Raw genomic sequence first — 12,173 nt, 5'->3', positions numbered from 1 at the left:
ATTATCAAACTGAAATAACTACACTTTGTCAAAGGTAACTTGTGAGCCCTTTTATAACTCCCACAGTCCACAGCATCTTAATGTGCCTTCTATCCTTTCCTTATGAGGAAAGAGTCCCACAAATAACGATCATTTAATAATGATTTTAATTTACATTTATAGTACAAAGGACTCACATGTATCATCTTATTTCACGTAAACCTTCTCATTGCATTTAATGGAGAAGTTATTACTCCATTCCACAGCTGAAATAGGTAAGTGGTCTATCCAGGCACAAACAACTAGTAAATGAAGTAGGACTCAAAGCTACACACACACAGAAAGCTTAGAAGTTAGGGACAAAAAATTCTCAAATTCTTGTTTAAAAAGTAAGGAAAAACAACTTTGTCTCAACCACAAAAGCTGAAACATGGTGGCTTATAGATATTGCCATGGATTTGGGAGTCAAGAAATCTGGACCTCATCCCTAATTGATGTGGGGATGATTTGAAACTTGTTTTTCCAATCTGCGAAAGTCAGGATAACATTACCTGAGCTTTCCTACGTCTAAATGGATCATCAAGATAACAGATATGAGAAAAAGCATGAGGCTAACCAAAAAGGAAAAGGACTAAGTGATTTTGAAATGATTTTGAAGTATCTCAAAAAGCTATCTATATATTGTTAGTTTTCTTAAGTGTGATAACAGTATTGTGTTGTTATATACACTGTCCTTTTGTTTTAGGGAGGTTTCTTGTTAAGCAATATTTTGTTTTTTATCCAATCTGATAGTTCCTTCACTATAATATAGATAAATTTAATCCATTTAGATTTATTGTAATTATTGAAATAGAGCTTATTTCTTCAATTTTATTTTGGTTTTCTGTTTTGTTTTTGGTGTGGTTTTTTTGCATCTTGTTTTTCCTATTTTCCTGCCCTCAGAGTTTGAGTGATAAAGCTTAAATTTCTGCTGGTTTGGAAGCAAGAATACTCATTTCTTGTGTGGATGTATATTTATCCTTAATTTTTAATATGCATATATAACTTTAAATTTTCTAATATTGGGGTTTTTTGGGGGACAACACCTTTAACAGGTTTTAACTACCCACTGAATAGTCCTTCACCCCATCCCATCTTGTTATTGCCATTTTATTAAAAAAAAAAAAAAACAAGTAACTTTTTATCAATGTAATGAAATTTACCAACATATTTTTATCAACTCCATCGTTTCTTTATCTCCACAACTTTCCTCTGAACCTACATTTCCTCCGGCTAAATACATATTTTAATGAGAGTCAACAGTTAGTAAACTCACTTTGTACTTCTTGATCTGGCCCCTTCCTCCTCTCCAGCCTTATTTCTCCCAAGACCCTGTGCATGCCAAACCACCTTTATAGAACCTAAAAGTAGTACATTATCCCATGACTCTAATACCTTTGCTCACATCTGGAATCCCATCTCTTCCAGTTCACACAATAAATGACTTCATTTCACAAAGTTCAAATCTCTTCCATGAAGCTTTTTCCCTGAACCCCTCTTCTCTCTCCCAGAGAAAAATAACCACTTTCTCTTTCACATATACTTACTATTACTTATATTAATAGGAAAACCATCTCATCACACTCATTTGTTTTACATGTCTATCCTCCTTCCCAACCTTTCTCTCATCATGGCACACAGCGAAAATAGTGTCTATACAGCCCACAGGAATATAGATAAGACTGCTCTCACCTGGATGTGACTGGTTAAGAGGCTCTGGTCAATCCGGATACCTCCTGGCTGCCCAGGGGCCACAAGGATTACTTTCTCAGCACAACTATAATCAGTTCAGGACACACTAAATGGGAAGCTCTGTAAGACCAGAGCTTTTCACAGTCATCTTTGTCTTCTCAGAACCCACATACAACCTGATATAATGTAGGTCTCCATTAACACTTACTGAAGAAAAGGTACTCTTCACACACAAAAAAAGTTATATTAGCTTAAAAAAAAATAAATCCTCCTTCTCCTCTCATGAAAAACACTTATTCACTATTAAGCAGAAGGCTAATTAGGTCACTAAAATAAAATCAAAGACAACAATACTCTAAGTCCATTAAAAGATACTATGATTTACACCACTATTCACAAGTAGGAAATGCATGGATGGTTCCCGCACCTATGAAGCATTTCAATAAGAACATCTGTCAGTTATCACTGAAATAAACATTCATTTCTTGTTTTAAGTTGGAAATAAATTTTTATTGGCATGCAGCTTTAGACATGTGGATTACTACAGATGGAGATTCTAAGCAAGCTTATACATCACTCTGTAAGACTACACGATTTTTAGAAAAAGTTAATGGTCTTTCTTACGGACAAGCAAGAGAAAAGCCTAAGCCAGTGAACATACAGGATTATGAAGAGCTAACGCACCTCATACAATCATGTCCTGTATTAAATATCTTATACTTTACATTATCATAAAATTCTTCTTGACTGTGTACTTTTGTAAAAGTAGTCAGACTTAATAGTTTTCCTTCCAAGACAAATTATGCATATAAAGTGTCTCTCTCATCTCCTTCTAATACAAATTCTGTGCATAAGATTTTAAATGATCAAATCTTATAAACAGGTATTTTCAACAATACTGTCTCTGATTGAGAGTTTTCAATTCAGCAACCCATAACTCTTCACAATATCTAGCATTTTCCCTTTTCTTCCAACACCTTAAAGTACTTTTTACAGATATTTAAATAATCCTCTTCCAGACCATGTGATGAGAGAGAGGTGGTTTTAGACAAAAGCAGGTTGGGTAGCTGCACTGTAGGCCAACAAGAGATGTTATTCCAGTAAAGGACAGAGGCATAAGGGAATTAAGTGCAATAATACAGCCCCAGTAAACAACAGGAAAATTTGAAAGGAAATAAGGCCTGACTTGAACACACATAACTCATTCTAACAATGACAAAAAGTTGCTGTGCTTTTTTTTCTTAAGTATAAAAAATAAGGTAAGATTTTTCTTCTAAAAATAGTATTGCCAACTTATCTAAACATCTAAAACATGTTTGAGAATGTCACAAATCAGACCATTTTATTCCCAGACAAAAGGAATAAAATCTCTTCCTACAAACTATTCAAAACAGAGAAGACCATCTACATTCTTAGTTTGTAATATTATAATCTAATCCACTAATTCAAAATAAGTTGGTGCTTTCTCAGAGGCATATACTACTAATAAACTAATGTTTCTTATGATAAAAATGAACTGAAATAACTGCATTTCATAAAACAAATTTCAATTTGGGTTACTCGTATTTGTTGAGCTAACATTAACCAGTAGTGCCAATGAGTCCTTCATAACACACCAAGAGGAGCAAACCACTTCAGAAGGGTAATACAGTTGTGTGTCGCTTAACTGCGGGGATACTTTCTAAGAAATGCGGTGTTAGATGATTTCATCGTTGTGTGAACATCACAGAGCGCACTTACCGAACCTAGATGGTATAGCCTACTACACATCTAGGTTGTATGGCGTAGCCTATTGCTCATAGGCTACAAACCTGTACAGCATGTTACTGTACTGAATACTGTAGGGAACTGCAACACGATGGGAAGTATTCTGGTATCTAAACATAGAAAAGATACAGTAAAAACAGAATATAAAAGATAAAAAATGGTGCACCTGTATAGGACACCTATCATGAATGGAGCCTGCAGGACCGGAAGTTGCTCTGGGTGAGTCAGTGAGTGATGGGGAGTGAGTGTCGAGGCCTAGGACCTCACTGTACACTACTGTAGACTTGATAAACACTGCACACTTAGGCTACACTAAACTTTTTTTAAAATATTTTTCTTTCTTCATTAATAAATTAACCTTAGCTTACTGCTCTTTTTACTTTATAAACCTGTTAATTTTTTTTAACTTTTTGACTCTTATAATAACACTTAGCTTAAAACAGAAACACATTGTACAGCTGTACAAAAATTCTCTTTATATCCTTATTCTATAAGTTTTTTTCTATTTTTAAACTTTTTTTTTACTTTTTAAACTTTTTTATTAAAAACTAAAACACAAACACAGATCAGCCTACGCCTACAAAGGGTCAGGATCATCAGTATCACTGTCTTCCACCTCCACATCTTGTCCCACTGGAAGGTCTTCAGGGGCAATAACACGCATGGAGCTGTCATCTCCCAGGATAACAATGCCTTCTGGGCTGGCCTGGTGGCATAGTGGTTAAGTTCACGGGCTCCACTTCAGTGGCCCAAGGTTTGTGGGTTCAGATCCCAGACACAGACCTACACACCACTCATCAAGCCACAGTCTGGCAGTGTCCCACACACAAAATAGAGGAAGACAGGCACAGATGTTAGCTCAGGGACAATCTTCCTGACCCAAAAAAAAACAAAAAACACAATGTCTTCTTCTAGTATACCTGCTGAAGCACCTGCCTGAGGCTCTTCTTGAGGAGATATCACTCTTTTCAGAAATATGTCCATGGTGGTTTGGTGTTTCTTTTTCTTCATCATAGATTTGCTTGTAAGCAGATAATGCACCACGAATACTCCTATTACTGAAAACCTACAGTATTACAATGGTGACATCACTAGGCGATAGGAATTTCTGAGCTCCATCATAACCTTATGGGACCACCGTTGTCTATGCAGTCCGTCGTGGACTGAAATGTCCCTACACAGCGCATGACTATAATAGCTGCCAACGCTACAGAGCGATTACCTCAGGCCAGGTACCATTCTACCACCCTACAAACTAGGCATTATTTTATCTCCATTTACAGATAAGGAAAACGTGGCACAGAGAAGTAACTTGTCCAAGGTCATACTCACAGTTAGTGGAAGTAAATATAAATTTACTTCCACAGAAGTAAATGTGGAATGCCAAAAAAGGTAACCAGTTCAAATGTTTTTTCTTTTAATGGTGTTGGCAAAGAAAAAAATGTCAAAAATTTGTAAATAGGGGCCATCCCCGTGGCACAGTGGTTGAGTTCGGTGCATTCCGCTTTGGCAGCCAGGGTTCGCAGGTACGGATCCCAGGCATGGACCTCCACCACTCATCAGCCACGCTGTGGCGGCAACCCACATATAAAGTAGGGGAAGACTGGCACAGATGTTAGCTCAAGGCTAATCTTCCTCAGCAGGAAAAAAAAAAAAAAAAGAGTAAACAGCTATGTGGTTTACCCTCTTAATGAATAAAATGGTGATATCACTAACCTTCACTAAATGCTTTCAAAGGAAAAAAACTATATTACTTTGGACTTTAATTTTCCATAAATTCTATAACATTAAAAAAAACTGGGAAACTAGGTATAATTCATATTTAACTATGTCTAACTCCATGCTCTTTATATTATCTAAAACACGATTAGAGTTTCCAAAATGATGATATCAATAACCATTTATAAGCTCTCAAAGGATCAGAGTACTGAGTTTTAGATAGGAAGGAATTTAGTTTAGAAAGAAACAAACAGGGCCGGCCCTGTGGCTTAGCGGTTAACTGCGCGCGCTCCGCTACTGGTGGCCCGGGTTTGGATCCCAGGCACGCACCGACGAACCGCTTCTCCGGCCATGCTGACGCCGCATCCCACATACAGCAACTAGAAGGATATGCAACTATGACATACAACTATCTACTGGGGCTTTGGGGGAAAAAAAAGGAGGAGGATTGGCAATAGATGTTAGCTCAGAGCCGGTCTTCCTCAGCAAAAAGAGGAGGATTAGCATAGATGTTAGCTCAGGTCTGATCTTTCTCACAAAAAAAAAAAAAAGAAACAAACATACAAGGAGTATTTATTAGCATCTAATCCTATCCCTTTAATTTACAGATGAGAAAAATCAGCTTGGAAAGTTTTAAGAGACTTTCCCATATATACAGATCTAAATGTCAAAATCTGGACTAGAATTGACCTTCTGGTCCAACTGCTCTTTTTGATACACCATGCTGTAGGATACATAATAAAATACTGCATTAAATTCTGTAATTGAGCTACTGAAAGAGAAATCAGAACAGAATTAGATTACTTAAATCTGAAAAACGAAGGTTTCTGGAAAGGAATTAATGCTAAATAAACAAATGCTTAAATAATCTTTCCTGAAACAGGGCAAGTTTCATGAGAGCTAGAATAAATATGACTCTAAAGGCAGGAAGGAAGAACGAAACTTGTAAGTGACAAAATGGAGGTGGGCTCAATCCCTCGGGCTCCGTCAAAAGTGTAGAATCAAATAAGACAAGAACATGTGTTGTGATAAAGTCTGGCTGAAACCGGCCACATAGATTGTGTGGTAGGGTAAATAACCAACCTACTTTGAGATTTATTATTAAAAGATTAGCCAGAAGTGGAAGGAGAAAACCATCAGAAGGTAGGCGAAGCCATAGGATATAAAATAAGTAAAGCATCTTTACACACATTCCACATAATTGAAGTTGGAATTGAAACTACACTTGTTAAGCATATTAAAAGTTCCAAATCCCAATGGTCTTACCTTTATTTGTGATAACTAATAAAGGCCTAAGATTAGAATAAACCCACTATCTCATAAAATTCCATTTCTACTAACTACATAACTTCATCCTCTAATAATCATTAAATAACCTGTCAATGACCTAATAGCCCATCACTGTGCCTTACTGAGTTAACAATCTTGCCATATTATCATTTAAAACATTACACTCTCCATGCTTATCCTGAAGGTGTACAAATTTCAAAATAAAATTTTGAAATTTTCCCCATTCGTTCATGGGGAAAACTGAAATGTAAAATTGTATCTAGGGTATAAGCTCAATGAACTTTTTTAAAAGACAAAATATGCTCTAGGAGATAAAATAAGTTCTTTTCTTTTTGCTTCCTTAAGAGTTCCCAAACTCTTTTTTTATAGACTATTTGCCAAATTTTCTATAATGAGCATGTGTAATTTTTAATGTCCAAAATGTATTTTAGCCAAATTCAAAAGATCAGCAGGCTTAAATAAAACTTTGATAATACTTATTCTAAATGTTCTCTCCCCTAAGCCTCCTCAAACACATGCTCAAACATTCCTTATTAGTATTTAACCACTGATATAATAGAAGACTCGTTTTTGATGTTTTCATCCCTTTTAAATTAACATTTACGATAAAAACAGCAAAATTAGATAAGTAAAAACAGCAATGGCAACTCACTTTGAAAGTTCCTATCATAGAAACACTATTTTATTAATATTAATAAAAATTAAATATTTTACCAATAAAACAATTACATCCATCCTATTCCTTGAGAAGGAACAAGGAATTTTATTATTCACCATAATATTTTGAGTATATGAAGAGGAGACTATCACCCCTCCTTCAACAAGGCACAGGCTTCGAGGATCCCTTTCCTTTCTTTCTGGAGTGAAGATCAAGTGCGTTGACCATACACACATCTTACTCTTACTGAGTGACCTGACCCAGTGAGACTCAAACAAGACAAGACAAGCAGCCAGCTTCACCTGTGATTTCCTTCAATGAGGAGTTTCAAGTTTACCATGAGCAGGGTGCTCTGCTAGCTACAGGCTTTTTCGAAGTCAACCTCTCAGACCCACTGAGCAGCTAACCTGCAGCCTTGGCCTCACTGACACCACGTTCTAATGGATCTACCTCACGCCCTGTGACAAGGGGTGGGCAAGGAGCCAGGCCAGTGCCACCCCATGATCTACCACCTTCCCCCTGCAATAATTTCTCCTTTACCTAGGCCCCCTCCCCAACAATTCCTTCCCAACCAGAACTCCTACAACCCAAACAGGAAGAGACCATAATTATCACAGTCGGAGCTCACATTTATGAAGCCCCTACCACTGAGCTGACAGCAGCACCTCCTCCGTGTACCAGCCATGACCCATATTATCACTTTCAAGGCCTAGGCCACCAAAAGCTGCTCTACAACTTCCACCTCAATTTCAAAACATAGGCCCCCCTATATGTATTTGGCCACTTTTCCCATTCTTTCACAATTATTAAGTGAAAAATTAAATACTAGGTAGCTACTCTTTGGCAGGCCCTGAAGTCGGATGCCACTTCAGAGGCAAAACAAACATCAAGTGACACTGAAAAATGTATTATTCCATGGACAAACAACAAGAGGCATTTCTAGAGGAACCTCTATAAATTTATTCATTGCAATCTAAACATAATCACTTATTTGGGTCAGGCCACAACACAAACTTAAGAAAAACAAACTTTACTAATTTTCACACGTAAGCAGAACAACAGTGATCTAGAATAAGACATATCTGAAGAGATTTGCCTTGAACAGAGTTACTCAACCCAATTAAGATATCGCTGATTTGCCCACGTACCTTACGTTGACAAATGAAAAAAAATTATGTAAACTTGATTAATTCCAATTCATCATCCACGCTTTCACAGCTGCTGATTCTCTGAGAAGCATCACTCTATTTAGGCTCAGTCCTCTTCTCTCCTCTCCACTCCATCTCATCCATGCTTAACCAAACTCACTTCCCTCAGATAGCAGGAGGAGAATGAAGAACTCTGGGAAACTCTGTTATTGTATGCAGCAGTTAGTGCTCCACCAAACCGCAGAAATAAACGATAGTCATTCCCCTTAATGCCTTCAGAATCCAATAAGGCAATAACAGAAAAATTTACAACACAGTAAGTATGATTAAGAGCTACCAAAATTACAAAAATGCTGTGAAATTCTATGAGGGGGGTGGAAGATGGGGATGGACAGGGTGGGATTATTCAGGTCAGTCTCCCTGCTTGAGAGAGAGGCATGAACTCGCCAGACAAGGGTGAGGGGGGCGCTCACAGCCTAGAAAAATAGCATCTACCAAGGCTTGGAAGTAAATATCTTTGCTTTTCTTGATTGTTAATTTTGTAATTCTCAGAAGATGAGCTGCAGTTTTCTTGAAAGAAAAGACTGCAGATTACTTTGAGATGTTTAGCATTATTTTGGGAGCACATTAGAATTTATTTGAATATGAATATAGACACACCCAATTTTAACACTACTTCTGGAACAATCTCATTTGGCCAGGCAGATATTTCTGTATTTGCCAACAATACACACACACCACATACAATTAACGCACCTGAGTGGAAGCCCAAGGAAGAGCTTTGGAGTCCGACGCTCTCGAGATCAGAACCCCACTTACTCAGTGTCTGACTTAGCAAATCTCTCTGTGCCTCATTTTCCTAATCTGATTACAGCACATATTATATTTATTAATAAGTTTACTTGAATATTGTTTGTCTCCCTCAACTAGAATGTACACACCATGAAAGCAAGGGCTGTCCTGATCTCTGCTGTATCCTCAGCACAGGCTCTAGCACTCAGTAGGTGCTAAAAGTATACCTGACATACTGGAGTGGAAGACTGGTCAGTAAAGAACGACACATCACTCCTGAAACCCCAGACTCCCACAGTGAACTATGACCTGACAATCTGTGCAGCTCAGCAATCTGGCAAGATCAGCACTTTCAAAGACTTAATTATCACATTCCTTTTAAAACAGATTAATAATTGGCTTATCTAAAAATAATCCAAATGAACCTTGGCAATCTTTTTAATATAGTCCCTTTAATATCAATGCTTTCCTGAAATGCAAATTGTGAGAAAAAAACAAACATCCATTTGGGAAAATGGAAGTCTTCAATGATCCATTCAATATGATTTAATACTGTAGATTTTAACCCCACCTGATTTCAGCCATTTTTTATACTGTCCCTCTGCGAATTTGCTTCTAAACCATCTTTCCGATCTGATTCACCACTCCTTAAAGTATATAAAATGTATATATAGGTATATAAATGTATATATAGGCATATAAAGATACATAAAATGTACCGCCCTTAAACCGAAGATTGCTTGGGGATCTCCTACATGCAATCGGGTGCATAAAAAGGGCTAGTAAGACATAAAACAGAAGGAAAGATTTCAGAAGTCTTTAATAGCATAATCACTAGGCCCACGTTGCAAAGGATAACTTTCTTCTGTGACGGCTCATAATTATGATCCCTAGATGTAAGCTCATTAAGGAGCTAACGAAACGAATTTGCCCCATCGTGTGGAAGACTGTGGTCCTTCCGGCCAAGCACAAAAACACCAAGATTGAAACGCACGCACGTTTTGCTTAAATCGGAACTTTTCGACAGGCGTTAGCACTTTTCCCTTAAAGTCTATTTAAATAAAGCCCCAATAAAACACACACAATAACCCTCGCAGTCAGTTCCTGCACAGAAATACTTTAAGCCACACAGAGATGTGGCTGGGGTATTAAAGTAAACAAACGACAGGAAAGCTTAAGCTGTTTTACAAGATTAACGTGGATTCCCAAAGACAAGACTGCCACCTGGACACATGGCTGGAAAAGGGAGAGCTCGTTCCTCTGAGAAAGAGTAGAAAATGGGAAAAATTTCAACAGCACTTATTTAAAGTTTCCACCTTCACACACACCCCCTTCCCCTCAGCAGCGGGTGGGGGACTCGGCCTCGCCAGAGGCGCGGGGAGAAAATGTGCACTTGACTTCCGTCCTCTCCTGGGCAGGAACGAGACCCTGCCTCCGGCCGGCAGCCCCCATCCCGGCCCAGGGACCCCTCCCGCCTGGCGCACCGCCAGACGGAAATGGACAGCGCGCCGCCCGCGTCCTTCCACCTCCGACCCCAGCCAGGGCCGCGCTCCAGCCCCCGGGCGCCGCGCCTCTCCGCTCGGCCGGGGGCGCTGCCCCCGTGCCCGCCCCAGCCACGTCCAGCACGGCCACCCCCTCGCTAGTCACCCTCGCGCCGCGCCGGCTCGCCTACGCCTGCCCCCTTCCCGGCGCCGCTCATCCCCCGCGCTCCCCGCCCGCCCGCCGCCGTCCAACCGCCCCCGCCCGCCTTGCCGCCCCCCGCCCGGGCCGCGGGGCCCCGCGCTAAGCCCCGCGGGCGGCCCGGCGGAGGGGCGGAGACCCGGGCTGCGCCGCCGGGCCGGCCGCCCGCCCGCCCGCGGGGATCCCGGCCGCCCCCGGCCGCCCTCCCGACGCACCTACCATGGTACAGATGGAGGCGAATTTGGAGACTGTCATTAGGATTTCCATCCGCCCAGCGCCATCTTCCACCAATCACAGCGGCGGCGGCGGGCGGGGGAGGAGGGGAGCCGGGCCGCCCGCTCGCACCGCAGCCCGCGGGCGGACCCCGAGCCGCCGCGAACCCGCGCACCGAGCCTGCTCTGCCGCCGCTGCCGTCGTCGCCCCCGGCGCTCCGGCACTCCCCGCCCCGGGCCCCAGCCCCCGCCTGCCGGCCGCCCGCCCCCGGCTCCTCCCCGGCGCAGGGCGCAGCCGCTGCCTCGGGGCCCGCGCCTGCCCGCGAAGCCGCCCGCCGCACACTCCGCCCAGCGCGCTGGGGAGCGGGCTCCGCCCGGGCCCTAATGCCCGGCCTGCCCGGCAGCGGCGCGGGCCGCGGCGCGCCCGCCCACCGGCCGCGCGGCCCCGCGGCCCCGCCCACCCCCGCGCACGCCGCCCACCCCCGCGCACGCCGCCCCGGCCCTGGAGCGCGCGAGCCGGGAAACTCCGGCGCCCGCCCCACTCCGCGCTCGAACGGGGCGGGGGCTCGGCGGGCACCGCCTCCTGCCCGCGTCCCTCGCGGTCCTAGAGCCCGTGGGCCGACCCAGCCCTGGCTGCGAGAGGGGCGCCGGGGGAGGCTCCAGTCGCTGCGGGGTAGGCGGCAGCCGTCTGGTTCAATGCTGGAAGGTACTGACCCGCAGCCTCTGCCGAAGGCGCGGGGACAGCTAGTCCCCACTTCGAAACGAAAACGGAGACCATGGTCTGGATAATTCTGGGAGCGGTGGAAAGAAACCTGCTTCTATATGGTTAAAATAGGTTAAAATAACCCGGGTAATGCAATGTCCCAAACACTTAAAATGTAAAGTGGTTTCTGTTTATATATGTTGGGTGAATCACCTGGGTCAAAACACCATAACGGCGAAAGTCAAATTAATAGAATAAAAATGAAAGAGATAAGAAACTATGTATGTTTAGCTCTTTGAATTAAGAAGAAAGGTAAGTAATGGAGCAGAGGGACGAAGCTGCCTTCCCGCCTGCCTTTTGGCCATAAATTTAGAAAATGTTTATAAATAGAGTATCTAAATATATTTGTTCTTAAAGTTGAGTTGCAAAATAGGGAGGATTTGCACTCAGCAGTGACGATGATATTACCAGAGACAAGAAGTCTCGCAAGTGAG

At 42.1% G+C, this 12,173-nt stretch overlaps 1 protein-coding gene across 1 annotated transcript in view; it reads right to left on the bottom strand.

Annotated features, from left to right (window-relative positions):
* Positions 1 to 11,176, bottom strand: part of USP12 (ubiquitin specific peptidase 12) — a 99,753-nt gene extending 88,577 nt beyond the window's left edge. Inside the window, exon 1 of the mRNA XM_087436274.1 lies at positions 10,984 to 11,176. Within this exon, the coding sequence (XP_087292400.1) occupies positions 10,984 to 11,031 (48 nt within the window). The 5' untranslated portion in view covers positions 11,032 to 11,176. The remainder of the gene's footprint in view (positions 1 to 10,983) is intronic.
* Positions 11,177 to 12,173: the final 997 nt, after the last annotated feature.

The sequence above is a fragment of the Ceratotherium simum genome, chromosome 10, assembly GCF_057802395.1.
Source record: "Ceratotherium simum simum isolate JZ-2026a chromosome 10, ASM5780239v1, whole genome shotgun sequence".
NCBI lineage: Eukaryota > Metazoa > Chordata > Mammalia > Perissodactyla > Rhinocerotidae > Ceratotherium > Ceratotherium simum.
The sequence above is the reverse complement of the archived record's forward strand: the minus strand, read 5'-3'. Positions and strand labels throughout refer to the sequence as shown.